We start from the raw sequence: 27,864 nt of genomic DNA on the forward strand, positions 1-27,864 counted from the left end.
TCCAAGAAAAGAAAAAAATCTAACCCACAGAGAGAGAGAGAGAGAGAGAGAGAGAGAGAGAGAGAGGAGAAGAACGTTTGGCACCTACATGTCGACAAACTCCCCCGCCCTCCTCCTCCTCCTCATCATCTTCTTCCCCTTCCCCTGCATCCGCCCTGCACGTTACCGCCCACACGTCCTCCTCTTCTTATTCCTTCTTGATTTCTCTCTGCAGCAGGTGTAGGTAGAGGTGAGAGAGGAGAGGCGGAGGGAAGAAGATGGCCGTAGTAGGAGGAGAGAGAGGAAAAACGCATGTCCACGACCTGCCGGAGGCGGTCCTGAGCCAAGTTTTGGAGCTGGTGAGGGACGTGCGGTCCCGCAACGCGGTGGCCCTGGTGTGCCGCAAGTGGCGCTTCCTCGAACGCCTCACCCGCACCTCCCTCTCCCTCCGCGGCCACGTCCGAAACCCCTTCCTCCTCCCCACCTGTTTTCCCTCCGTCTCCCACCTCGACCTCTCCCTCCTCTCCCCCTGGGGCTACCATCCCTTTCACTACTTACCCGCTCCCACCCGACTCGACGGCTATCTCCATCCCGATAATTATAACGACCACCACCACTTACTCGCCGCCGACCAGCAGCACCTCGTCGCCCAGCGCCTCGGCCAGGCCTTCCCCAATGTCATGTCTCTCACCGTCTACGCCCGCGATCCTTCCGCCCTCCAGGCCCTCGCCCCGCACTGGCCGGGACTCCGCCACGCCAAGCTCGTCCGGTGGCACCAGCGGCCCCAAAACCCGCTGGGCGCTGACGTCGCCCCGCTTCTCGCCGCCTGTTCCTCCCTCCTCTCCCTCGACCTCTCCCACTTCTACTGCTGGACCGAGGACCTCCCCCCGGCCCTCCAGGTCTACCCCGCCGCCGCCGCCTCCCTTGCCCGCCTAGACCTCCTCTCCGCCTCCTCCGCCGAGGGATTCCGCGCCTCCGAGCTCGCCGCCATAGCGGCCGCCTGCCCCAACCTCCGCCACCTCCTCGCCTCCTGCGTCTTCAACCCCCGCTACTTCGGGTTCGTCGGCGACGCCTCCCTCCAAGCCCTCGCCGCCGCCTGCCCCCGCCTCTCCCTCCTCCACCTCGTCGACCCCTCCACACTCTCCTCCGCCCGGCCCACCCACGACCCGGCAGACAACGATCTCACCCAGGACGACGCCGCAATCACCGCCACCGGGCTGGAGAGCCTCTTCGCCGCGCTCCCCGAGCTCGAGGACCTCGCCTTCGACCTCGGCCACAACGTCCGGGACGCCGGCCCAGCATTGGAGGCCCTCGGGCGCAAATGCCCCCGGATCAAGTCCCTCAAATTGGGACACCTCCACGGCGTCTGCAAGGCCGTATGGCTGCATCTCGACGGCGTCTCCCTCTGCGGCGGGCTGGAGACCCTCTCCGTCAAGAATTGCCCCGATCTGACCGACGCCGGCCTCGCCACCATTGCCCGGGGCTGCCGCAGACTGTCCAGGCTTGAGATCCACGGATGCGGCAAGGTCACCGAGACCGGGGTCAAGAAGCTGGCCAGCATGCTCCGGTCCACCCTCGTGGACGTGAGGATCTCCGGCTGCCGGCAGCTCGACGCCGCCCAATCCCTGCGCGCCCTGGAGCCCGTACGGGACCGCATCGAGCGCCTCCACGTCGACTGCGTCTGGGTCAGGCCCGAGCTCAAACGATCACCTAAGAACATGGCTAAAGCTGCTGCAAACCTGGACGATCTTCTTGAATTTGAGGAGCAGGAGATTTCAGACGAATTGAGGGACAAGAAATGTAGTAGGCATTGGGAAGAGGAGTGTGTTGATGATGGTGATCCTAGCAAGAGCAGCGACAGCAGCAGTGGTTTCTGGTGTTGGATATGGGATCGGCTCCGCTTTCTATCAGTATGGGTGCCGGCCGGCGAAGTACTAAGCCCCCTAGTGGACGCTGGACTGGACTGCTGTCCCGAACTTGAAGAGATTTGCATCAAGGTGGAAGGTGACTGCAGGACCTGCCCCAAGCCGGCCCAGCGAGTATTCGGACTGAGCTCCCTCTCCCGCTATCCTCGGCTGGCAAAGATGAAGCTGGACTGCGGGGAGGCGATCGGATATGCGCTGACTGCGCCGACAGGGCACATGGATTTGAGCTTGTGGGAGAGGTTCTACCTTCATGGGATCGGGGACCTGAACCTCTATGAGCTCGACTACTGGCCGCCGCAGGACAAGGAGGTGAACCAGAGAAGCCTCTCCCTTCTGGCGACCGGCCTGATCCAGGAGTATCTTACTCTGAGGAAGCTTTTCATCCACGGAACTACCCACGAGCACTTCATGAGGTTCTTTCTCGCGATGCCTAATCTCCGGGATGTGCAGCTCAGAGAAGATTACTATCCGGCGCCAGAGAATGATACGAGCACCGAGATGAGAGTGGATTCCTGCAGTCGCTTCGAAGATGCTTTAAACAGCACGTTAATTCCTGATTAGCAAAACGTTCGAGGGGTGTCCACCCCACCCATTTTCCCGGTTATATAGGCGGCGTACAAATGCTGCAGGGGAACTTGAGCCGAGTTCATCATACGCATGAATAAGAGTTTTGGATTCGAACAATTCTCACGGTCTCAGACACAGGAGGCTTCACCCTTGAAAATGAGCAAAATACTGCTATATTGTTCCTTAGGATTGCATGACATGAGTAGAATATGGTTTCTCCCCAACGCGTGCTATTTGCAAAGAGAGCACGTTGATTCAAATTGCAAAATTTGCTTTATTTTTCACAAAAACGTAGACAATTTACAACTTAAGCCGGCAAGAAATTTGGCTCCTCTACCGTTGCTGTACAACACTGGTTAAATCAAATCAGCAAAGCGTGTACTCGCAGTCAAGCAAGCGGGTAAGGATCTCTTGGCAACTGGGTCGCTTTTCAGGCTCTGCCCAGCAATCTGGATCATGGAACAAAGAGGAGTCTTGAGCTAGGATTACCAATTTGAATGCAGCAGTTTTAAAAGGTATCACACTTCAACGAAGTACCTGAAATAAGGCTGCCAAGAGGGCCTTCAGGGATTTCCAACCGTGTTCCCTTGTTGGCTACTGAATAGACCACCTGAGGGGAAAGGAAAGTGGGGATGGGTTCTATTTAAATTTCTCTTTCCCATAGTATGTTTAAAGAGTATAAACAAGACTTTTTGGACTTACCTGCACTGATGGCACGCCTTGCCATGGTCTGCTTAGAGTGCAAAGCTCCCACATTATCACTCCAAGACTGAAGATATCACATTTTTCTGTGAATGGTTCGCTGCGTATGAGCTCGGGGGCCATCCATTCAGGAGTCCCTGCTGATGAGTTATCACTCATAGGAACTTCCGTCATTACTCGTGAGAGTCCAAAATCACATATCTTGACTGTCCAATGTTTATTAACAAGACAATTTGCACTTTTCAGATCACGGTGAACTATTTTCGTTCGGTGCATGCACATCAATCCCCTATTTTCCAAGGAGAAATTGTCAGATCAACAGCACAGTGCAGTTTGACATACAAATATGTTCTACTCCAGGAAGAAACATGTCAGCCTGCTTTAGGAGTTTCAACATGACTTTGAAACTAATTCTTCAAGGACATGATTGCAGACAACTACTGATTGATAGATGCAAGAGACCATGAAATCTAAATGATAGAGCAAACTTTGTTTCACAAGTTGCTTAAAGAGTTCTGTTAGCATTGACTAGCAGTGGACACAGATGTCATCAAATAAACCAAAAGCTACTATAGAAAACATGTCTCAGTAACTGATTCCTGATGATACCATCGCACATGTGAAATTAGCAATGAAAACTATGAAATGAGTCCAGGAATGCTACAGAATCGGATGCCAATAAAAAAAATCGACTGGTCATGCTATGATCATTAGATAATGCAATTCCAAATGGCAATATAAACAAGTAGCAGCGGCTAAGAAAATACAAAACATAGATGGGAAATAAAACAAAAATTACTAATAAAAAGAATAAAATCTGATCGCACCTACAAATATCACGGAGCATTTTCAATCTCCTACGCCAACTGAGCTTCTTTTTCTGGCCGCTCGAATGTATTAAGTAATACAAGGATCCCATTTCCATGTATTCAGTAACCATTGACAAATGAGGAGGCCTCATGCATGCACCAAGGAATAGTATAACTGCAAAAATCATTATTGAAAGACCAAAACCTGAATAAGAATTTTCTACCACAAATATATGGATAGAAGGGTATTATTGCATCACATTTTATTCAAAAAATGTCTTAAAAACTAATCATCACAGTATAATAAAATAACATGTAAATTTGGGGGTAGGTCAATACCATTGGGATGTCGAAGGCGGCTGAAAAGAAAATAATCAAAGTTAGAGAAACTAAAACGAGAACAAAGAAAAAGCTGAGTGGCATTTTTAATGACACCAAAAGGATAGCACCTCAGTATGGATATTTCATTGCAGAAGTCTTCCATATTCTCAGCTGTCAAATCTTGCTCTAGAAAAACTTTGATGGCAACATCTGTACCATTCCACATGCCCCGGAAAACTTCTCCAAAAAACCCTGAAAATGGTAAAACACATATGGTTGACTTTTGCTACCTGTAAGTTTTACCAAGTAAACCATATTTGTTCAACTCTAACAAAAGCATATTGTAAAAAGATGGGAATGCAGTTATTTTAACTGCTGAGAGCAGTTCATGCAATTGGTTTTGAAGAATATAAATTAATTGCAATCATTTTGACAAACAGTTTAAGATAATGCAACAGTAAGCATGTGAACATACACGAGATGGTTGAACACAATTTGGTTTTCTCCTCCCTTCCAGTTACAGTGTAGATGAGACTCAATATCTGTGTCTCCACTGCATAATGGGCTTCTGCCCCCATTAGTTTAATGTATTATTGCACAATTCCATCATTTGCTCCTTAATTACAAGTAGATCTATAAATCCATGTAACTAATCAAATAAATGTTTACCACAAAAAGGATGATAACACATCAGCATGTCAAAGCAACATAGCACTCTGACTGCTAAGCTAGTGAACTTTGCACCACTCACAGTTCAACGTTATTACGCCCACAGTCTAACATCTCGACGACATATTCATATAGTACAAATTCAAATATTCCTAATAACAAATTTAATTTACCCTTGTAAAGAAGGAACATTTTACTGGTTCTTTCTAAGGCCAGAATAATTGAAAATATTTTTTATACAAAATATAAAGAAATTGTTAAAAACTGATTTACTTGGAGATTTAATCTGACTAGTATGCCTGCTAATTTCAGTTAAACCAAACTGAATAAAACAACTCAGCAATTGTAGTATTTCAAACGTATAATCTTTTGCAAATTAAAAACATTACTTGCCTATTCCAACACGTGTGCCAACAGTAAGCTCCGAAAATTCGATATTCCATTCTTGAAAAGGCACTAAAGGCTTGTTCCAATAAGGCGAAGACTTTAAGACTTTGTTCCATGTTGATATCAAGTCTTCTGTACTTAGCAAGTCAGAAACCCCACTTATATCAGAAGCATGACCCCTGAACTCATGGGGAGATGAAGGTAAGGATATTGCCTTCTGAGATTGCCTTCTTGAACTATTGTATGCCCCAGGAACTCCCCGCGACACTTCATCATGACCATCTGAACAATAACTCGATACCTAAATAACACTAGAACTGGTTACATAGGCACTCCCAACATCAACAGAATGAATCAAGACAGACAATTATTAGTTCAGAGCCGTAAAATACTACAATGCGGCTTTGCTATTCTCCTAAGTAAACAGACTTGTAACAAATGTTTAGCTAGCAATAAAAGGCATAATTAGGAAATAAATAAACCATATGAGTATCATGTCTACCTTTATGTCACTGATCAGTACAGGAAATACAAAAATCATAAAAAGCACAATAAGTTACATTTATCCATAAAAGGAATATAGAGTATACAGATGTTATTTTAATTTTAATCCTGTGATTGAGATACCGAAATTATCTTAAGACTTTTAATGAAAAAGACAATGCTTTATGGTCGTTGGAAGACAAGAGTGAGTTTGAATATGAAAAAAAAAGGGGATTATAGAACTATGCCATGAAAAAATAGAGAAGTGAGAATATTTTTGTGAGAGCCCATGTTGGTATGCGTTTACTCCCATATCAGTTGTATGTTGGGAAGATCTGGGGTACTTATATACGATAAAAAAATCTAAATAATATCTTTTAACTAGCCTTTTCGGATGAGGTCTTGGGTCGATACAAAGGTTATTACAGTGAACCCAACCCATGGCCCATGTGGACCAAGAGATATGGTAGCACAATCTCTTTGGGGCTAACCACAAGTTGATTATGGTGTTTGTGATTGGATTTTATTGGAATTGGACCCATTAGCCTAGCAAGCATGTTAAGGCTTAAACGGAGTATGTAAGAGCCCGTACTGGCATGTGTTTAGTCCCATATTGGTTGTGCTAAGATGATCTTGGATACTTGTATAGGGCCAAAGAACCAAATAATACTTTCTAGCTATCCTTTTTTAATAAGGCCCTAGGCCAAGGATGATGGAACCGGTACCGAGCACCGTACCAATTGCTCAGCGGGATAAGTCGGTACGAGCCCGCACCGTGCCGGGCCCATACCAACACCGTAGAAGAGGCAGGCGAGAGAGAGAATGAGAGAGAAAAAGAGCAGCGGAGGGAGGGGAAGAGAGAGGCTGGCCAGGGCCAGTCGGCGAAACCTGAGGAGCCTCTGCACGGAGGCGGAGGCCGGGGAGGCACGGAGGCAAGGCTCCACCTCCGATCCCCTGCTTCGTTCGAAACAGGGGGTCGGAGGGGGCCTTTTATTTTTGCATTTTTTAAGTTGAAATTGGCTGCTCGGGACAGTTCCGCAGACCTCGCCCTGGGCCACTAGGTCATTACAATTTGTACACACAAACATATGGGACCATCTATAGTTTGATGTCATTTCACCGGCATGCAAGGGCAATCCCAATATGACAAGAATTCTTTCCCTACTCAAATACTAACTTCAAATAAGAGGGACCAAATTAATTTGACTGTTTCACCGAGTGTAGTAACACATCAATCCAAAATTTGTTGTCTCGGTACTGGACCCCGTATAGTATCGATACGGTACGGTACGATACAGAATTTTTTTGGCGTACCGGTATGCCACCCCTATCGGTTACCGGTACCGAATTAGTACCGTACGATATGCCCTGTACCGTCCAGTTCGAGCCGGAACGACATACCATGCATCAATCGGATTGAATCTAAGGGTACTCCAGGCAAACCCAATTGGATGCACAATGTAACACTAGTGTATATTTTTTCCCTAAACTACTTCACAACAACATATAAAAAATGTTTAAAACAAAAATAAACAATCAAATATCAATTGGAGTTCAAAGTGCCCTCAAAAAGGATAATAGCCGGATATTATGGATGGAACGAATACTCATGATGCTAAAGATAAGGCATATATTAATGCTTTCAACAATTTTTTAGAAGACCTAACACCTTTTGCTCTCCTTGGAAGATGGCAACTTTATTTACCTTAAGGATTGTCTAGAGCATGATTACTCTTCGAGCAATATATCACCTAATATTCTTGTCTACTGCTTTTGAAGGAAATACCAATCACTACAAACTGCTCAAACTAGACATTGAATGCAATAGCACAGATATCTCAAGGCAAAAGAATTTCCACATATTGTCTACAAAGCCTTTATGATCCTGTTGAGCCTGCAGTTCTAGGCTTCTATTCCATGAGACTTGAGAATCAAGTTCATATGTTCTGGGTAGAGTATATATAAATGCACCAAATATTGGTTGCACGCTTGTTCAAGAAAGATATCAAGTAAATAAAAGGATAAAATTTCAGAAATGATTTTGCTAAGAAAGAGATCAAATAATTTTGTTAATTTATAGACAATTCCATTATATTGTGTTCTACAACCATATTATTCATAACATCCACGAGAAAATTATTAAGGTAAAAGAAAAGGAGAATTTTCCATACTCAGAATACGCACATTTTCTGGTGAATCAATTATGTTCTTCTCATTTTTTGGATGCAAACTAGAATTCTCATCTCTCTGGTCGCATAAAAGACGACTTTGCTTCAATTTGTCATTCATTGCTCGGACAGCCCTGGATAAAGGAAAAAATTGCATTAAGTATGATATGTTATAATAGACATTAGGAGCTGACACAACCTTTTTTCATGTCTTGCTTTCACAAATGCAAACCTAATAGTAGAGTGAATCTATTATCAGCTTAATGAACGGTGATCATGAATTTAATATCCTAGTTACATTAGAATTTTTTGAAGAAATCTTGATTAGTTGTGGAATTATCATCCATTTTTCATAAATTTGTCATGTCCTAATGAAGAGAGTTTTCTAGTAATAAGATTCTTCTTTTACTGATTAATTGTTCATCTATTTATATTCAAATTCTTTGTGTACGATTTATCAAACAAGCAGATTTCTTTCAAAGACTTGTAATATGTTAAACAAATGAACATGAATGACCTCAAGTTCTCAACATTATAAACATCCAAGGTTGGTAATAGAGTTAAACAATGAGGCAAACAAAAAATATTTTTTCGGAAAGAGTTAAATGAAAATAATCACGATAGAATAGGCTTGATGTAGATGTAGGGAAGATGTGCAATAGAGTGTTGTTCCATGCGTGTGTATGAAAATTATATACTTAATTAATACAAGACACCAAGAAGTGTTTTATGATGTTATTTGGTTCATGCAACAAATAAGTGGATCTGAAGTTAGATGAGTAGTAAAACAAGAAAAAAAAATTAACATCAACATGCTACGTAGACAAAGCCTAGGAATAGTGTAACTAAAATGGGTAGAATGAACAAGAATTAAATGAGATGGTTTTGTCAATTGCGAATGTCATCAATGGCCTTAGCAAGAAGGGTATCTGATTCAGGTCAACACTCTTGATAGCCACAGATAGTTGATTGACACAGAATTGCTGGATGCAACAGGAAAATAATGGGCTGTCAAGGTAACCATATGCAAAAAGCAAAAGGTCAAAAAAAACTCAATGAAAGTGAACATGACCCTATATAGAAACAAATCACCGGACATGATAAGATATGAATGAAAAATGATTAAACTTATCAATTATCAAAGAAATACATGACAACTTCTCAAAAGAAATGTAGCTAACAACACAACAATACTAAGCAACTGAATGGTAAATTTATGATACAACATGCATATGATGCTCGTAGACCCCATATAAAAGGAAGAACTAGAAGATTCATATAACGGACAAGCTTAAAGATGAACCATGGAAAGTGGACCTTGCTCCCTTGGAAATGCTACTCAAGGATTTCTCCACCGACCTTCTAAGGTATTGGTACAGTATGTGGGCTCAACACAGTACAATACCATACATGGTACAGCTGTAATCTTGCCTCTATCGGCATACCATGTATTTATATAGGAGTGTGCCTTACCAACCTGACCCATGACAGTAAGACCCAATATTGGGTTCAGGACCAAAACTGAAAACCTTAATGCAGCTAAAAGAGACCAGTTTGAGGGTTTATACGCTTCTAGAAATAAATGTTTTGGTTAATGCAAGGACCACTTAATCTTGTGAAATAACAGAACTGAATATAATAGCTGGCCATCATCAACATCACAACCGGTCAAACAACAAGAAGCCTTGTTATTAATAGTTCCGTGCATGGAAAGATGAATATGAAAGTATTTTAACTCCTCATATCTGGAATGAAAAAATTATAGAACAAAATGCAATAATTATAGGCAAAGATCTTTTTGAAAACAAAAAATTTTGAAACATATATACAGACAGATACATGCACACACTCAATGGTAATAAATAAACTTCATTTTAAGTTTTTAACCAAGTTATGTGTGCCAAAATGCATGCATTTCCCAATTTAATGTAGTTTCATGGACCTTGTTATTGCTATTCTTTCTGTATACCTACAATAATGCTCATTAATTTAATGAGTGCTTTATCTACAGGGATATTGCCCAGAAAGGTCCGTAGTGCACTACCATGCAGTGATCCCCTGCTCATTTGCAGCCAAACCTCACGCGTTATGTTATCACAACTCTCCAATGATAGGTCCTAAAGTTTTGTGGCATTGGAGCTAAAAATCACATTATCAAGCTATTTGTATTATTTACGAACATATCATGAAAAGTTATTTCTTTATATCCAGTCCTCACTGTTGCTGAACTCTATGTGCTATGGCAATGTCAAACTTAAACATCCAATTCTCATTAGAATCTAGTAGTTTCCACAATTACTGTTAAGTTGTCAGGATGGCCTGACAAACTGGAGGCTGCAGTTAATGGACTGTTAGCCTGACAAAAAAGGTGTTCTTAACCACATGCTTGCATCATTAGGTTCATTTTTCGTCCTTTGGCTTCAATCTTAGACTTGTGGGGATTTTTCTTTCTTGGATAGCTATCTACATGCCCCAAAACTGGCATCTATCCAAGGCCAGCCTAAACTCATCAATTTCCACCAACAATTTTCTAGTTATCATGTATATTTCCTTTTATCATGTTGACCTTCATATAACATCTTCACTTGCTCCATAAAATTTTGGGTTTTTTTGCATAATAATATTTGGGATTTCTTTGCCATAAGAGTTGTGCTAGTCCCTTTTAAGCATTCTGTTTTCTCATTTCCTCACTGATGAGATATTTAAGAGACATGTAAGCCTGATGGGTCTCTCTCTCTGGGTCTTACAAATTCCTGTGCTATGAATAAGATCAACACTTTCTTATGGTTTCACTGAGATTTTATACAAAGTGTTGCTTCAGCCTTCATTTTCGGTGTCTCCGATGAACTTTAGGTAACCCATTCTCAAATATAATGCAGCTAGGAGCTCTCTCTCCCTAATAAATACTTGATACAGTGGGCAATGGATTCATGTTACCTGTCAGGCATCAAAATCAATGTTCAACATAAAAAGAAGTGATGCATAGGGTCATCTTGATGGTTTGATGCATGAGCACACCTCCTTAATAACTCTAAAATCACTTAAGACATATCAAGATCATTCTTCACCTCTACATCCAATTACAAATGACTGAAATAATAAGCAGATGGAATCCCATATTATGACCATAAAGGAACCTTATATCCACCCTCAACATGTCCCTAATCAATTGCACATTTGCATGTCAGATTGGACCTACTTTATAAGACTCCATAGGTAGTTGAAAGGCGCTCATGTGGACAAGGCTTTCTACAATTTCCTGTATTCTTGATAAAGCAAGTTTTTGATCTAGGTGTTACAAATTTTTCAAAGTCTAGCTACTACTTGAAGATGTAGGGTTTGTTGAATTTCCATGATATATGCTCAACCAGAGCACAGCCATAATTTAAGCTACTTAACAAGCTAGTCCTTCAACCAAATTCATCATCTTGTCATAAGATTGTCCCAGTGAATGTGAGCTGCCAACAAGACTTGCACATGCCCTTCCATGTATTATTGTTGTTAGGTTGTTTGTAGTCATCTTTCTTTATTCTTCAAATACGTGACTTGGAAAAATACCTCCTTCGACTCTTAGGTTGCACTTATTATAAAAATTTTGCCCATGTTAGAGAAGCCTGTTAGAAATGCCTAGAGAAGCAAGCAACACAGTAACCTTCATTGTTGTTGTTAGAACTGAGATAACCTCCCCCTAGATGTTCTAGTTCCATGTTCTTAGCTACAATTACTCCACTTGGAAAGCAAAAGCCTAATACATCAATTCCAGACTAAGCATTTAATTAAAGCCTCTCCAGTAGCCTCACCATTGCTCTCCCTGTCATGTGATCACATTTGAAATTTCCGTCATTCTAGATAATAAAGTTTATGCTCATTACACAACAACAAAGCCTCTCCATCCTCCAGCTTGAAAAATCTTGTGGTTACTCATAGGCAAAAAATTTATGCAATCTGAAAAAAATGAAAAATCATATAAATAGAAGAATATACTATCAGAAATTAATCAACAAACAAGCTTCATCTAATCGTCTTTGACAATGGGATCAGAAAACCAAAAAAACACATACATGAAAAAGACTATATATTCTTAAATGAGATGACCACAGATATGAGGATACAAAAGAATGAAAGGAGAAGATCTATCATAAATAAAGCACTTACGAGCATTCATAATTCTGATGTTATAGAGACACAATAAATAAGCAGAACTGTAGCCAAAGACACCAACCTCACAATGTCATCCCCAATCTCAGGAGTAAAGCTAATGCTTCTTCTTCGTGCTCTACGAACATTAGACGTTGGAGCACCATCTGACCTGTGTACAGACAAGGAATCAATTTAAATGGGTCCAATACTCCAAGGGAAAACTCCACCTACTTAATAAGACACCAGGTGTGGAGGTACAATCTCTAAGGCATCAGTAGATATGTATAGAAGTTCATTTGTCATAAAGACTTTTTATTGCTAATCTGTCACTTGTGGTTAGGATAGACAACTATTAATATGCTCCTTATTCACTTTCTAAAATCATAATTCAATTAAAAGAATGACTAGTGAAGATAGGTCTGCAAAATGAAAACTGTGAGGCTGCATTTGGTAGAGGGGATAACTTTTGGAGGGTTGTCCCTTCTACTATTGATGGGATAATCTATTCCATGGGATATTTTGTTCTTGCCATTTGGTTGAAGGGAAAAATGGAGGATAAATGGAGGAATAAGTGAATGCATTGGTTTTTATAATTACTTGGATTTTATCACAAGGACAATATTGCCCTCCCTTTTTTGGGTATGTTAAAAGAGTGGATGGGGGCAAAATTGTAATTGGGAGGATAAATTTCCCCTATTCCGAATAATTCTATTTTGCCATTTTAGCAGAATAGAATTTCCGAATAAGTCCAATTTTGGACTTGCCCAAATAAGGCTCTTCAATCGCAGTTCTTGAGAACGCAACCTGAATGATTAATAATCCTTAAGTCAGAGAAAAATGTCACTGTAGCTAAGCATGTAAGAAATAGAACTATATGTGCTGATTCTAGTACAATATTTTGAACTTACATCACTTATCTCTTTAAGTTAATAAAATGTGAAGATACTTTCCGCATTGTTATCTCCTCCCAAATCAAGTGGCAATCAATTTGTCTGTTTTATTTTATCATTAAAAAAACAAGTACTTCTTGCAGCATTAATAAATGTCAGTTCAGGAAAATATCTTTATTGGGTAATCAATAGCAAATCCCTTCGAATTATCCAAGACCAGGATTTGTTGTGGTGGGTAAATATGTGGCTTCCTTTTTATGCTAGATCTAGTCTCATTAAAGACATTCACATATGGGATGATGAGATAAGTTTAGAATTCTCTAGAAAGTTATATTAAAATTAGGGTTGAGTATAAAACTGAAGTTCAAATGTCCATACTATGAGAAAGTCCTATAATAGACATGGACATGATATCTTTAAATGTTAAATAAGTATGGGTACTAAGAACTCATTACATCCAAGTCTATGTTCTAATTGGCTTCTAGGACAACTAAATATAAACACCCTTATGTAATTGTGCTTATCTTACAAGGATTGGTATTGCTTGATATGAAAGGGGAACATCTTTTCTGGAAAAAATAACACTTAAGGTAATTCTCAGTCTCAGATTGCTTCATGCTTGACTTCATTAAAAATTTTCTTAGAATTGTTTCTATAAATTCTATCCAATAAGTAAGGTGGCTCACATTTTATTAATTCTTCAACTTCATTAATGGAAAAAATAAGCATCATCTTCTGTATCTTTGTAACTGAGAGCTAGGTGTAGTCACAGACGAGTAGCAAAGAGTGATGCATCAAGAGTCGTCCAACTTGGAGTCCAGATGGTAATAGGCCAAATAGAAAGAGCTTCACAACCATAAATCCTTGGTAGTAAGAAACTTCTAGAGCGTCAAAACGAATTTTGAGTCTCTCAAGAAACTTCCTCCTGCACATGAGCACTTGCTTTTCTTTTTTTGTATTTTCTTTATTTTAAAAAAAGTGATCTGCTTCGCACCCACATCTACATCCACTCGCTTTAGGTAACCAAGACGAGACTAAACATGACAAAAACAACCGTCAGATTTATAGTGGTTGCACCTTAGTCCATGCATATAAACACATGTACTACTCTTTAGAAATCCAGTTTAGTCTGTGTTTTTGGGTTGTTTAAGATACCCTCTAGTTAAATAGGAATAGAAAGTAATCAAGATTTATTAGGTTTTCCTTCCTTTCTGATCTTTAAATCCCTATACGAGGAGCATAATGAAATGGTAATGGAAGAAATTTTACCCTCTTCAATCTTCTTCCCCTCCCATTATCTTTTTCTTCTCTTTCTCATCTTAATTCTTTTGAGATCTCCCCATTTCTAATATTTTGCATAGAGCTTGAGGCATCCTTCATCAATTTTTACAGCAATATTGCTACAACTGAAAACTTCTTTCAATTTCCTGCATCAATTTAGAATTAATCTTCCAGTACACCACTCTTTGTGATCCCAATTTTCGATCCCATGCACACAAGTTGTTAAGGTTATCAAATATATTGCTTTGACCAGTAAAAGTGTGTCAACTTGGTAATTGAAATTTAACATAGAGTTGACACAATGACTCCAAGCATCTATGGTTTAATAGAATTTCAATATAAATAAAAAAATAGTGACGCTAAACAATCATGAGGGGAAAGTTTCCCTTTTAATATCAAGACATCATGTTTTATTAAGGTACCTTGATGTAGCTCCATCATCAGCATATTCCCTAAATGAATGTCTACAGCCACTAAGCATGGATCGCCCCCGAGCTCCTGTTAAGGGATGTTCTGGACTGCACAAGCAAATAAAGATGCATCATTGGAGTAAAATGCTTAGGTACTTACTACTAAAGTCATGGACTTAGCATTATAACATTAATATACATTAGAAAAAACTTTGTGCAAGGAGATAGATGACCTGCAATACATGCATCTTCACTTATGAAAAAAAGTCCATTTCAACTGTGTAAGCGCCATAAAGCAAGATTTGATTAACACTAACTTTGTAACCACGTTTGATGCTAGAACTTATACATGTTAGCAACACATTCCTGTAAATATCTACATATCATATCAAGGAGAGGAGACGAATAAAGCAATAATGTCATAGTGCTGAAGCATCCAAATTCGTAATATAATATTTAAAGGCCTCATGAAACTAAAATTTTTGTTTTAAAAGTTTTGGTCCCCAACCTAATAGATGAACATGCGTAATAGTGATCATAATGATATCATAATTGTGAATCACTCCCAAGTTGAGGGGATCCAGACTTACTGATTTGGCATCTAAATGAGTAGACTTTTCTTTTACTCTCTCTCTCTCTCTACTACAATGCAATGTTTTAAAAGGCGGCTATGGTGTGAGCATGGTCAAAGGAACACATAGTGACCGCATAGGCCATATATGGAGCACAGATGCAGGTGCATATGCGATGTTGCAGTTATTATTTTTTAACAAATTAAAAATAATATAATGTATTAAGTACAATGACAACAAATATTTTTGGGATGAATAAAAACAAAATTAATAATAATAACAACAACTAATAATTAGTGCTTATTGCTTGGTATCTAATATCTAGGAGCAATAATTATAAAATAATTAATATTTTATTGCTAATCTGTACAGGCCCACCTGAAACCATATCAAAACTAACCATCAGTCTGAACTTTCTTCCCTTGCTTGGGCCCACATAGAGGAGGGTTCTATATGTGGCTCCATAATGCTAAGTGGGCTCATATATAAGCTATATAATACAGAGCAAGCCCTATATGAGGCCGCACAATATTGTGGACTGCCTTTCACTCCATTTACTGTATGATTGCATATGGAATTTGGAAATAGGCCAGCGTGCAGTCAAGAGACTGCATACGCACATGAGCACATATGCAGTAGTATGCACTGCACTTTAAAACATCGATACAATGTGACAACAAAGTATGAAGTTCGATGTCGTGAAGTTTGATGCCACTAATGTCATAACTGCAATATATGCTCATGCAAGGTTGTGCACACAAGCATAAAGATTCACATACGTGCATGCATAATCATAGCATAATAACTCTCAGAAGCAGATTTTTTTGTATTTTAAAATAATACATGATTAACATGCAAGTGAAACAAGATTCACATGCTTGGGAACATGGTTCATCATACGAGACCATACCACCTTGTATAAGGTGTACCATACCGATAGTGAACTAATACTCAATATGAGGGATGTACCAAGTGTTGGTGCCACGAACAACCTATACCAACACAATACCTGTATGGTACTGGTACAGGTACTGCAACCTTGATCGGGAATGCATCATGCAAGACTAGAACCTAGAACTACTGCAGCAATGTCCAATACATGTTGGATTCTAAACAATTAAATTTGCATAATTGCATAAAGCCCTAAAGCTTCAGCAAGCATAGGTCCAATGGGAAATTCATCATGTCATCAGAAAGTCAGATAATGGAAGTTAAGATTTGTCATTCAAGAGCAATCTTACTCTTGACTCAATTAACCAAAAGGTCATATTCACTTAATTAACCAGTTTTGCAGTTCCAAATTTAATTCTTGGTCATGGTAACATAACTCCAACGTGCTTATAGTCAAAACATTATGCACATTTAGAGGGTTTTTAGTTGAAAGAAGGAATATTTCCAGACCTCATTTTCAATTAAAAAGGAAGAAATAAAGACAACATTTAGTTTTTCTTTTGAATTTCTGATTGCTTCAGTGATATAGTTTTCACAAAAGGAGTTGTACATACTCAATGCAAGATACAACCAATTATTAACTTATTGACGTGGCAATACTCCAAGTTTTTTGTATTTTATTCAAGAAACCCCTCTATGATGTGTCATGATGTAAATAGAAAGTAAGTTGAGGTGTTTGTCTATATAATTTTTAAAGCTCAAACAAATTATATATTTCAATTTTGGATGGAACATGAAAACACAAAATACTCATAGGTATCACTCCCTTGGGTAAGCATGCAAGACAACGGCAAATTACAAAAGCTGAATTTTCAAATTATTATTTTCTTACCATCAGCTAAAAGAATCATCTTTCTTTTTTCTCTGTCTCTCCTGACCTTTACTACATTCTCAATTTTATATTTACTTCTATTCCTGAATTTTCAAATTATTATTTTCTAACCATCAGTTAAAAGAATCATCTTTCTTTTTTCTTCGTCTCTCCTGACCTTTACTACGTTCTCAATTTTATATTTACTTCTATTCTCTCTTCTCCTTTCCACCTTTTCTTCTTTCTTATTCAGTCTACCTGTCAGTCCTCTATTATTTAGCTTATTTTTGGTCCATTATTTTAATGAACTCAAACGGTGAATCCAACTGATCAAAGCAAGTTTGTTTTTTTTAATTAACATACTTCAGAATGCATCTGAATATTGAACAAATGAATCAAATACAAAAACTCTTGAATTGTTCTTGGTCTTCCATGAATTGATCATTCTCACTTTCTCTGAGAGCATATATATCAGGAAAATATTAAAAAGTTAATACGGATCTGACATCCTTTACTTAGTAGCCTGTTGCTACTAAGACATATAGAATCTTGGGAGTATTTTATTATCAAATAAACACTTTGCAACATGACACAATCCGTCCTTGATACTTCATAATGCCAAGACTACGACAAAATGATAAATTTCCTTGTCAGCTTATACCCCTTGTAGGTTTTAGCGGATTTCAACTTCAAGTCTTAAAAAACTCCAATCAAATATAACTAGTAATAGCTTTAAACACAACTAACTAATAAAGAAAAAAGATTATCTTCTTAGGTAGAGATTGAAATGCAATATTGTCATATGACATAGAGCCATCATCTGATTTTTGAAAACAAGAAAGAATAAGAAAAAACTTCATTGCAAAGTTCAAAAGAGAAAAACCTTGAACTAGCAGTTGCTTTCTTCCTGCCACGCTTCCAGAAACCATTTTCAATGTTGGGCACACTGTGTGATGAACTGATAAAATCATCCAGTCAAAAACTATATCAGTGGTCTTCTTATAACATATACAAATAAAAACAGAAAAAGCTAAATATAAATCCCTGTTGTATGAGTTCTTTAATCTATAAAGAAACCACCCAAAAAGATGAAAAGAAACCATTGTACTAAACTTAGGTATGTTCTACACTTTGTCAAACTATACTAGCAACGGTACCTTAACTTTCCCTCCACAAAAGTTCTTGATTTCAGCATGATATTCCGCAATGAAGAACCCGCTGCGTTTAGTGACAAGTCCATTCTCTGCTGGTACAAAGATCGGAAGTTTCCATCTTGCTCTTGACTGCAATATTAGGAAAAAAAATTAACTGTCCATAGAAAAAAAATGTATTGCAAACTAATGCAGTTTAATTTTGCATGGTATAGGATATCATTACTGAAAAATCTACTCAGATGAGAAATATCAATAGTAGAAGGATGCCTTCAGCACTAAAAGCAACAAATCAGAACAAATGGCAACATGCACACACATAAATCCCTTCCACATTTGATTACTGGTCTGATTATGAGTCATGAAAGTATCAGATCACTGCATTAACTTGGCAAACAATTTAATAAAACATGCGCTCCAAAAATATTGAACTGCACATGCACATTCTATAAATGAAAAAAAAAAATCTTACCAAGTCAAACTTATTTTTTGGTTTCAGCTCTGTCAGAAAAAATTTACCGCATGTGTGTGTGTGTGTGTGTATTCTAATAGTACATATTGGGAGGCATGACCTGCTGATTGCTGATCAAATTAAAGTTCTAGCAACAGTTACCAGCTTGTAGTAAACTCAGCACAGGAGACCGACCACAAGAGATGAATAAAACCAAAATTTACCAACCAACATTTATTAGGTTTCTCTTTTCATCAGATCATCTTAACACAAAGGCAGTTGCAAAATATATGATTAAAGGTCATAAAATCCTCATAAAAAACCTATAATGCAATTCATGTACCATGCACCATCTGTTCTGTCATAAAAGCCACATAAAGGACTATTGGATTCAAGAGGAGAATCGCAAGAATCATAATCAGCTAAATCACTCTCCCCTGCTGCAGAGAAATGAGACATGAAGATAGCCTTGGCTGAGAATGGAATTAATTTTCCAGGAAAGCGCATGAGATCAACTAATGATTCCACTGATTTCAGCACAACTATCGCGGTCATATGCTTGTATGAGTCTGTATATTCTACTGATCCATCACTAGTAAGGCCCTGGGAAAGTAAAAACAGATATTCAGTTACAGAGCATTTCAAGTTTGGATCTGGAGATCAACAAAAAAAAAATGCCTGAAGGGAAACAAAAACTATAAATATGTGGATTTAGATGTTTTAAAGCAACATGAAACATTACCGCCATAAGTTTGCACTCAAGACCTATAGCATCTGCAAGGACTTTAAACAGAATTGCTCTAGGCCGGCATGACCCATGCCTTATCTGCCCCAAGAGTTGGATGCCTCGATTTTCCATCAAATGACCTATCTCTTCAGTTGTAGCTTTAGCAGGACTTAGTTCTGGATTTGGGCGTTTATAGAAGTCAGAAACCTGTACGCAAAATTGAAATTAAGCATGTAAAAAACCTTCCATCTTACATGTAGTCAGTAACAACTGCACATAAACATGCATACATGTAAAAAAAAGCTGAATGGGCACATGCACCCACAACCACTTGCTTGAAGCAGTCACTAAGCCCATATAACCTTGTTGCTCGTGACAACGCTGCCCAGAACAACATCGGCGGAACTGGTACCAGGCACCGTACTAGTTACCGGGCGAGACGAGTCGGTACGGGCCCGCGCCGTGCCGTGCCGGGCCCGTACCGACGCAATAGAAGAGACGAGGGAGAGGGAGAATGAGAGAGGAAAAGAGAGAGAGAGCAAGGGAGGGAGGGAGGGAGAGGGAGAGTAAGAGAGAGGCCGGTCAGGGCCGGCCGGCGGAGGCTGGGGAGATGCGGAGGCGGAACCCCCTCCAACTTCAACTTAAAAAATGCAAAAATAAAATGGGCCCCCTTTGGGCCCCTACTTCGAACGACATAGGGGACCGGAGGCGGAGCCCCGCCTCCGCGTCGCCCCGGCCTCCGCCGGCTCCGCCTCTCTTCCTTCCTCTCCCTCTCCCGCCCTTTTCTGCTCTCTCTCTCTCTCTCTCTTCCTCTTTTTTCTTCTCCTTCTTTCCCTCTGACAACGGCGTCTTGGTTTCAATGCTAATGGTAAAACTTTTCAGAAAACAAAATAAAGCATCCTAGATCTGTATTTTACATGACTTCCACAATTTTAGACCTAATATAATATATCTTCTTGTCCTTGCACATTAAGCATAATACTATGAATTATACTACCATCGAGACTTGTCCAAATTAGCTGGGGCTGGTAAGTACTAAGTCATAAATAAAAATACGCACATGTTATTTAAGTTGAAAAAGGTGCCAGTGATAGTTGAATCAAGTGATGAATGTTGTAATGCCAGCTTCGAAGTTTGATGTCTCCAAAAACAAGAGAGCATGGACAATTGAATAGTGGGAATTGGGAAAGCTTGCTTCCCTCAAATAGTCATTATAGGTTACTCTAAGCACCTATAGGGCATCAAAGGAAAGTATGAAAGAATCTCGAAAATACGGATAGAGATACAGGAAGGAAAAAAAGCAGAATTGACAAAAATCAAGCAATTGTGATTCTATAATTGTGGTTTACTAAAATTTCGTTACCCTAAGAGTAAACAAAACAAGTGTATAGATCATGCTTTGCAGAAAAGTCCAGAGAACAAGCATTAGAAAACTGTTTCCCAACGAGCTAATGGCAAAATGAACTAACCAGACCAGCTATCTTTTTAATCACTGAAGCAGGATTTGAGTTCAGTCCCTTCACCAGCGCTGTACTCAATTGCTTCAACATGGAAAGCTTCTTATCCTTTTCGGAATCAACAAGAATGATCTCTGCCTTAAGCGCCAAACCAAGAGAATGAAGTTCATCCGGCGATGGAATAGCATCAAAGAGCTGCTTAAGCTTTCTATCCTGCATAAATTGAGTTTAGTCAAGTAAAAAACCAGGCTTCTACAGGGCTAAGTCCGATGAATGAAAGGACAGAAGGATAAAGGTTTAGTATAAAAATAGAAGAGAAAAAATTCACAGATTGTTAAATGTATTGGCTACATACACAAGGTATCACATTTCACAAGTTCAAAAAGAATAGGACAATAGTCACTGATATTCTAGAAACATGAAATCTGTATGATGATAACAAGAGAGGTCAGATTGATTTAGCAAAAAAGATGAGATCAAATTTGCAGGATAATTCAGATGAATATACCGAAAGCAAGATTAGATCCTACGTACTATCTTTCTCAACTTATATCGTTCATATGTTTTTGCTAATAATAAAAGAGGCATCAAACAGTTCAACATGCAGAAGTCCATTTTCTAGATTTTCAGCCCAAAAATCATGCTCCTCTTTTGATCATAGAAACCAAAGCATCTTTCATCAACTGAACTATAGGTAGTATAAAGCATGAATGTGCAAATTATCATGTCTCAAATAGCATATGATCATACGAGCAGTTAAATGCCAACATTGAGAACAAGGAAAAATAAGCATAAAAAAGTCATATTATTTTGTGGTTCCATTTCAAAATAGTTTAGGGAGCAGGAACAGAGGTAGAAGGGGACAAGAGGGCTACAGGTTCTTAAAATTATTAAGTTAGGTAAAAATTGTAAACTTTAAAGCCAGCTTTGATACAATTGGTTGTCTTATGTAGTTTCCACATAAGTGGATGAGCTATAGTTCTGACAAAGTGCCACAGCAGACCCGTTTTTCACTCCCAAATGGTATTAGGTGGTAGTGCTGCCCTCTGACATCAATCATGCTTTGCTCGCATTACATAAATCTTTCCAGCTGGAATTTACGTGGCTCTACTCAGTGATTGGGGTCTCTTCCAATGGCCCATAGATGGATGAGAAGCCTTGTGTTTCATTGGGATGTTTTACCCATTAATTGTCCAATATTTGGTTGACTCTCACTCACTCTGCCCCCTTCTCTCTCCCAAGATCTCCCTCTAGTGGCTTCTCTATCTCACCTTCTGATTTTTCACTTGTAGCAAAGAAAACCTAGTTACATGAAATGGAAATCACATGAGAACGTGTGATTTTGAGTTTCCTTGGTACCAGAGGCTTTCACCACAAACAAATTGTGCCAAGAGTATTTTGGTCCTAAAAATTCGGAAGAAACCACGTGACAGGCACAAGATGTAATTCCTATAGACCATGTTAACATAGATGGACAGAAGGATGACATTAGATCAATCGAGTAATTTGAGGGATCCAATTAAAAAAATTTAAACTAAAGGGGTATGGCGGAACTTGGGCAAACTCATGAGGGTGGAAGTGTAATTTACCCAAATTTTAAAATGTTTATTTGACATCCAGGAAAAGAGGGATCCCAATTGAGACGCTCTCTTTGCTCTTGCTTTCCTTACGCCAAGCCAAAATTCCCTCTTTCATTCATTCTGAGATCGAGCGACCCGCGGCATCGCTCATCGAGGCTCCATCGGCTTATCAAAAGGGATCGGTCAAACCCAAGATGACCTACTGGTCCACGAAATCCCTTCTGTTGGGTCTCACTTGCTCATATGTTGATGAATAAGACGTGCTTCCATTCATGAACATTTTTTTTTTGTTTCGTCCAAGCAAGATCAAAAGTATCCGCCTCATTAGGAAGAATGTTTTCTACAGTGGGTTATCAACCTACCCTTAGTACAAAAATGGGTTCTTTGCAAGAACAAGGCTTTTTTTATAAGTCAATTCATTTAGGATCCTGCGGATCCATTCTTTTGCCTATTCAAAGATCAGCCCTTTGTCTCTATGTTTTCACGTCAAAGAAGAGATGTCAAAGAGGCTTTCACTTCATTGTTGAACTTCTTACCTAGTGTCTTCAGTTCCTTCTAGCTAAGCCGCAAACCTTGATACATTGATGGGATTGTAGCATTGTTTCATCTTATAAGTGTTCCGACCATGACTTTTTATTAATCTTAATCAAATGTAATCAATCTGTTCTTTCTTTCCAAGACTACTATACTCCCGACAACCAATGGAAGAATCAAAAATAATAACGCATCAAGAGTGGAAAAGCCTAGATCTTTATTGCAAGAAGCTTTGGTGCCATGCAAACTCAAAAAAAAAAAAAAAAAAAAATCACTATCACTCTTGCTCCCACATCAGCTTCTTATTACTTGCATGCTTTTCAATGCTTATATTGCTAGTATCTAAAGACAGATTCCAAGAGATGATGTGGCATTTGAATTGAGAAAATTGCTTCATTGGAAAGAAATTCATCAAAATTCTCTGAATACAAATTCCACATCCATAACCAGCACCAACATTCTCCTTAGCACTGATATGTGTACCATGCTTAGCACTAGTATGCATACTATAAAAGGTTCACCAAAGCATACGGTCAAAACTATGATGGCAAAGGGGGTGACCAAGGGCTCATTTTATGTGACTAAGAGGATCAACTCAAAAACTGAATATTGTTTGAGCATGTTTATCAGGGAAATCAATATCCTCGCAGCATTTTTGACCTAGTGATTTGTTTGGGGATTTAGGAACCTTATAAGGTGGATGGAGGTATATGGCATATGTATGATGCGGTTGACGCAAAGAAGAACTTAACTTTCCCATAATTAAGCAAAAATGGCTAGAGATGAGCACAGAACCTAGATCCATCTATGCAAAATTTTGTGTTGAGGAACATAATAATGGAAGGCACAATGAAATATTGCTAAGAGCTTAGGCTTCAAAGCAAAAATGGCACTCCAAACAGGTGCATCAACTTGTGGAGGATCCTTTCCTCGACCTGAGCCACTATCTCCCTTCCTACTTCCTCATGGCAGGGTCACTAGATGACTCCCCTCCCTGCTTGCAATGAGTACCAACAATGACAGCCCTACCTCCTGACATTCTTCCATGGAAGGTGAGCAGGAGAGCATGAGAATAAGTGAATCCAGGATGATAGACAAAAGTTCAAGAGATAGACATAGAAATTGCTGTTTTTGGAACAAAAATGTAATGTGCATATCAAAGAGGAAGGAAACATCCAATCATCATGCCTCTTAAAAAGTCGTCATATATTTTTATTTGTTTAAGTGAAATGGCCCCACGCATTTTATTACATCACAATTCATTGTAATAATATGTATTCCAACATTGCAAGTTAAGATCTATAGGAAGCATTAAAACCTACACAATGCACCACCTTCAGCATTCCACTTTTTCAGCTGAAGCAATTTAAAATTTCAAGGTGGAATAACTACATCAAACTACAAGTTTCTTTGGAAATTATAATATGGTAAACAAGAAACACAAAAACAATACTGTAGACACTTACACATGAGTGCAACAAATTTTTTGTATCGAATTACAGAAAAACCAACATATGAGTATGTCAATAGGCTTTTTGTTCCTTTCAAAAGAAAAAAAGTTGCCAGTTTTTACTTTAGCCACATTACACAAATTGCAAAATCATAGAGCAAAAGATCACGAAAATATCAATTATGGTAAACCACAAGCAGCAACAAATCTTGCTTCCTATATGTTCCAGCTTTTAAAATGAAGAATTTGACATGATAAAGAGAAAAATATAATTAATTCTCAAAGTAGGACATGACATGACCAAGACATATTGTCTACTTACTGGTAGTACAGAATAAAAACCATTTGGGATTGGACCAGACAAAGTTCCAGTGGACCACAGAGCCTGAGAGGCAGACTGAGATGAAGGTTCAGCTTGTCCAACATTGCCTGAAGAGTCACTACTACTCAAATTATGTTCTTGTGGAACCAAGGAAACAGATTGGAACTCCTCCATAAAATCTGAGGGCCACCAAGTGGTATTAGAAGGCCCTGGTTCAGAATGCCCCGCATCACCTGGCGCATCCTCCATCTACAAAAGCATCCAAAATATAAAACCATTTCGTCCCACGTTTCACTCCATTAAGAGCATATATTGCATACAAAGAAGGTTTAAATTGCAGCAACTAGGTTCAGAATTTTCTTTTCCATTATTTCTTCGCTCATAAGATTTTTGACCTGAAAAATAAAGATAAATGATTAGTTCTAAAGAAAGGTTTACCAATAAACCAAATACTTCATAAACTCTTTCCTGAGTGCCTAAACTTCTTATTAAATACAATTTCACTAAGTCCTTTCTCCATATATAAGTAAAATCCTTACTGGATTACAAATATGCAGATATTTAATCAAAGTGATGATTAAACAGTTTTTTTTTTGTCAGAACCAACAACTACATAATGATAACTGGCAGCTTAGATCAAGTACTGAATTTGATAAAACAAACCTCCATTGCTACTTCTCTAGCCAATCACATATTTATAATAAGACAGGATTACAAAGTCATCCTCAAGCCTCAAAACAAACAAAAAGATCTGGCCTTGTGCTTGTGCGCGCCACCTCTATAAGTTCAAAACCTGCCAACAGAATTGAGCCATCTTACTACAAATAAGCCAGCAGGAGACACAAACAAAAGATGATCCATCAAACACAAACAGCAAGCTATAATATTTATAGTTGTATGAAAAATGCGTTAACTAGGATTTTGACTTCCCGTAAACATATGATTTTGGTAGTACAAGCACTATTAGATTGCAGAGGTATACAAGTGAATTCAAGCATATATGACATGCACTAGCATAACAAAATGGCTGCCAGAATGCAGCTTTAAGTGTTCAAAAAATCAGCCATGATGCAGCAAATTCCAAGATAATATTTCAAAACTAATCTAAGACAGTAAGTCCACCAAAATGTAATTGAATAAATGGGTTCTAGTGCTTTTCTGAGATTAAGATAAAAGAATCAAATATATGGGAGTCTAGAGTGTCACTAAGGTTGGGTAGTCCTCAGGCGCTAGCAACAAATGAAGGGAAACCATCCACCATAGGGCTAATTAATTCTACTCATAAGCTTCTGCAGATGGTTTTCCTTAAAAAACTTACCATGGTTTTCAGACGATCAGGATATCAGCCAAGCTATTGGCCAAGACATCAGTTTGTATTGGCATTGGGTATTCACCAGGACAATATATATAAAATTTCTGTCCATGTTAGATTGACTGATTATTAACCACAACAACCTCAGACATCAACAGATATAGTATTGATATATCAGTCAAGATTTTTTTTTAATCTTTTCTTGACCACTTAAACCAGTTGCTTTAATTACTAAACAACAAACCCAAAGGTTACTACCAGAGTCAATCTTGTATTCACCATATAGCCTGATACTCCAGTTTCTTGGTTGTTCATATTGGCTGCAAACATAGGATGTCTGGGTTCTTTTAACTTTCTTCAGGTTTCCATATTGCCCAAGATAACCAACAACTTGATCTTGGTTACCCGCAAGATTGCCCACATGTCAGCCTTCAAAAATCTTGAAACCACCTCCTTCTTACGGAAATGGCAGCATAAATGATAAAAAGTGTCGAATTCAACGAGACAGCATGTACTTAAAAAGAGAAAAGGAGAAAAACGATAATAAAGAAGTTTTAATTGTACTCATCAAGAATTTCTGATATGAGAACTGATGGCTGATGACAGCAAAGAATGGAAGCTTTATATGATCTGTTAATAATTTTCTCGGTCCTAAAACACCAATAAGGAATCCATCCATGTCAATGAAGGAAGAAAAACCTAAATTCAAGAACGGATCTAATTCAAACAAATCAAAAGGAATAGATTAATCCGAGTCCTTAGAACCAAAGCAGCATCAAGAAAAGACAGAGCAATGCAGATTCTTCCAATCGAAACCAAACCAAAAGCCCCCAAACGAAACCGCGGAGCATGGAGAACGATACCCAAGAAAGGAAAAAGAATCCAAGAACAGAATTTAGATCTCGTAGGAGGAACGTACCTGCCGTCTCGAACATCTTGTGATGCCCTTATCCGTTGACCAGGCGTAGCGAGATCGATTTCAAAACGGGAGACCTAGGGCATCACGAGGGGAACGAAAGCGAGATCGATTTCAAAACGGGAGACGTAGGGCATCTCGAGGGGAGAGCGAAAGCGACGGAGAGATGGACGACGAGAGGCCCGTGGAATAGATTTATAAGGAGGAGATGCTTTCTGATTGAGTCTACGAGCAGGGAGGCTTGGTATATCCGTGGAATCTGATCTGGGGCGTGGATATATATATATAGAGGGGTCATGAAAGGATGATACCGCGTTCCCGGTTTGAAGGGAGGGTCATGATGGCCGTGAAGCAGGTTTTAACGGTACGATAACTGGTTTCGTTTGCGGGGCCCTTTCTGATTTTTTTTTTTTTTTTTTTTGAGAAGCTCGTGCCTAAATATATGTGACCCGAAAAGGTAGTTTCTAGGTGTTTAACTCGCCATAAAAAAAATTGGTATGAACCAAATACCAGGAGAGTCTGAGGGTTGCTACCGATGGCCATCTCTTGCTTCGTGATATCTGGACGATGATGAGGGATGGAGGAATTATCAGACGAAATATGTGTTTAGAGAAGCCAACGGAGCGGCAAACTAGGTAGGCACCTACGTGGTTAACCATGCTGATAACACCGTGTGGGCAAAGGATGGGAAGCTGCCTCGGAAGCTCTATGATATTTTGTTTTTCGGCTTTATTGGGTGCATCCCTACACGTATAGTATGAATCACCCATCCTAGCAATATATATATATATATATATATATATATATATATATATATATATGTAATATTATATTTTTTAATAAAGGATAAAATCATACATATTCTATTTAAAAGCTTAAAGATAATTTTTTTAAAAAAA

The 27,864-nt window shown here is 39.1% G+C and overlaps 2 protein-coding genes across 6 annotated transcripts; one reads left to right on the forward strand and one right to left on the reverse strand.

Annotated features, from left to right (window-relative positions):
* Positions 1–2,782, forward strand: LOC103723052 (F-box protein MAX2-like). Its single transcript, XM_008813845.6, has one exon. The coding sequence runs from the start codon at positions 258–260 to the stop codon at positions 2,463–2,465; it is 2,208 nt and encodes a 735-aa protein (XP_008812067.3). The 5' UTR covers positions 1–257; the 3' UTR covers positions 2,466–2,782.
* LOC103723063 (putative serine/threonine-protein kinase SIS8) lies at positions 2,722–27,242 on the reverse strand. Of its 5 annotated transcripts, none has more exons than XM_039129189.3 (18): positions 26,969–27,242; positions 25,401–25,530; positions 24,738–25,132; positions 20,864–21,064; positions 19,410–19,601; positions 19,011–19,270; positions 18,223–18,348; positions 17,949–18,023; positions 14,744–14,839; positions 12,233–12,319; positions 8,027–8,144; positions 5,366–5,660; positions 4,432–4,555; positions 4,322–4,341; positions 4,001–4,157; positions 3,174–3,462; positions 3,009–3,081; positions 2,722–2,920 (listed from the first exon to the last, which is right to left on the reverse strand). In XM_039129189.3, exons 3-18 carry the CDS (start codon positions 24,984–24,986, stop codon positions 2,838–2,840), a joined length of 2,445 nt encoding a protein of 814 aa, XP_038985117.3. In that variant the 5' UTR covers positions 24,987–25,132; positions 25,401–25,530; positions 26,969–27,242; the 3' UTR covers positions 2,722–2,837. The 5 variants fall into 5 exon arrangements, with proteins under 5 accessions (XP_038985117.3, XP_089787061.1, XP_089787060.1 ...); XM_089930935.1 differs by having other exon boundaries at positions 4,322–4,555; positions 24,738–24,986; positions 25,058–25,132; positions 26,969–27,219; XM_089930934.1 differs by having other exon boundaries at positions 4,322–4,555.
* Positions 27,243–27,864: the final 622 nt, after the last annotated feature.

This window comes from Phoenix dactylifera, chromosome 5, assembly GCF_051530095.1.
Source record: "Phoenix dactylifera cultivar Ajwa chromosome 5, Ajwa_hap1_PhDact_Kaust_v1.1, whole genome shotgun sequence".
NCBI classification, from domain to species: Eukaryota; Viridiplantae; Streptophyta; class Magnoliopsida; order Arecales; family Arecaceae; genus Phoenix; species Phoenix dactylifera.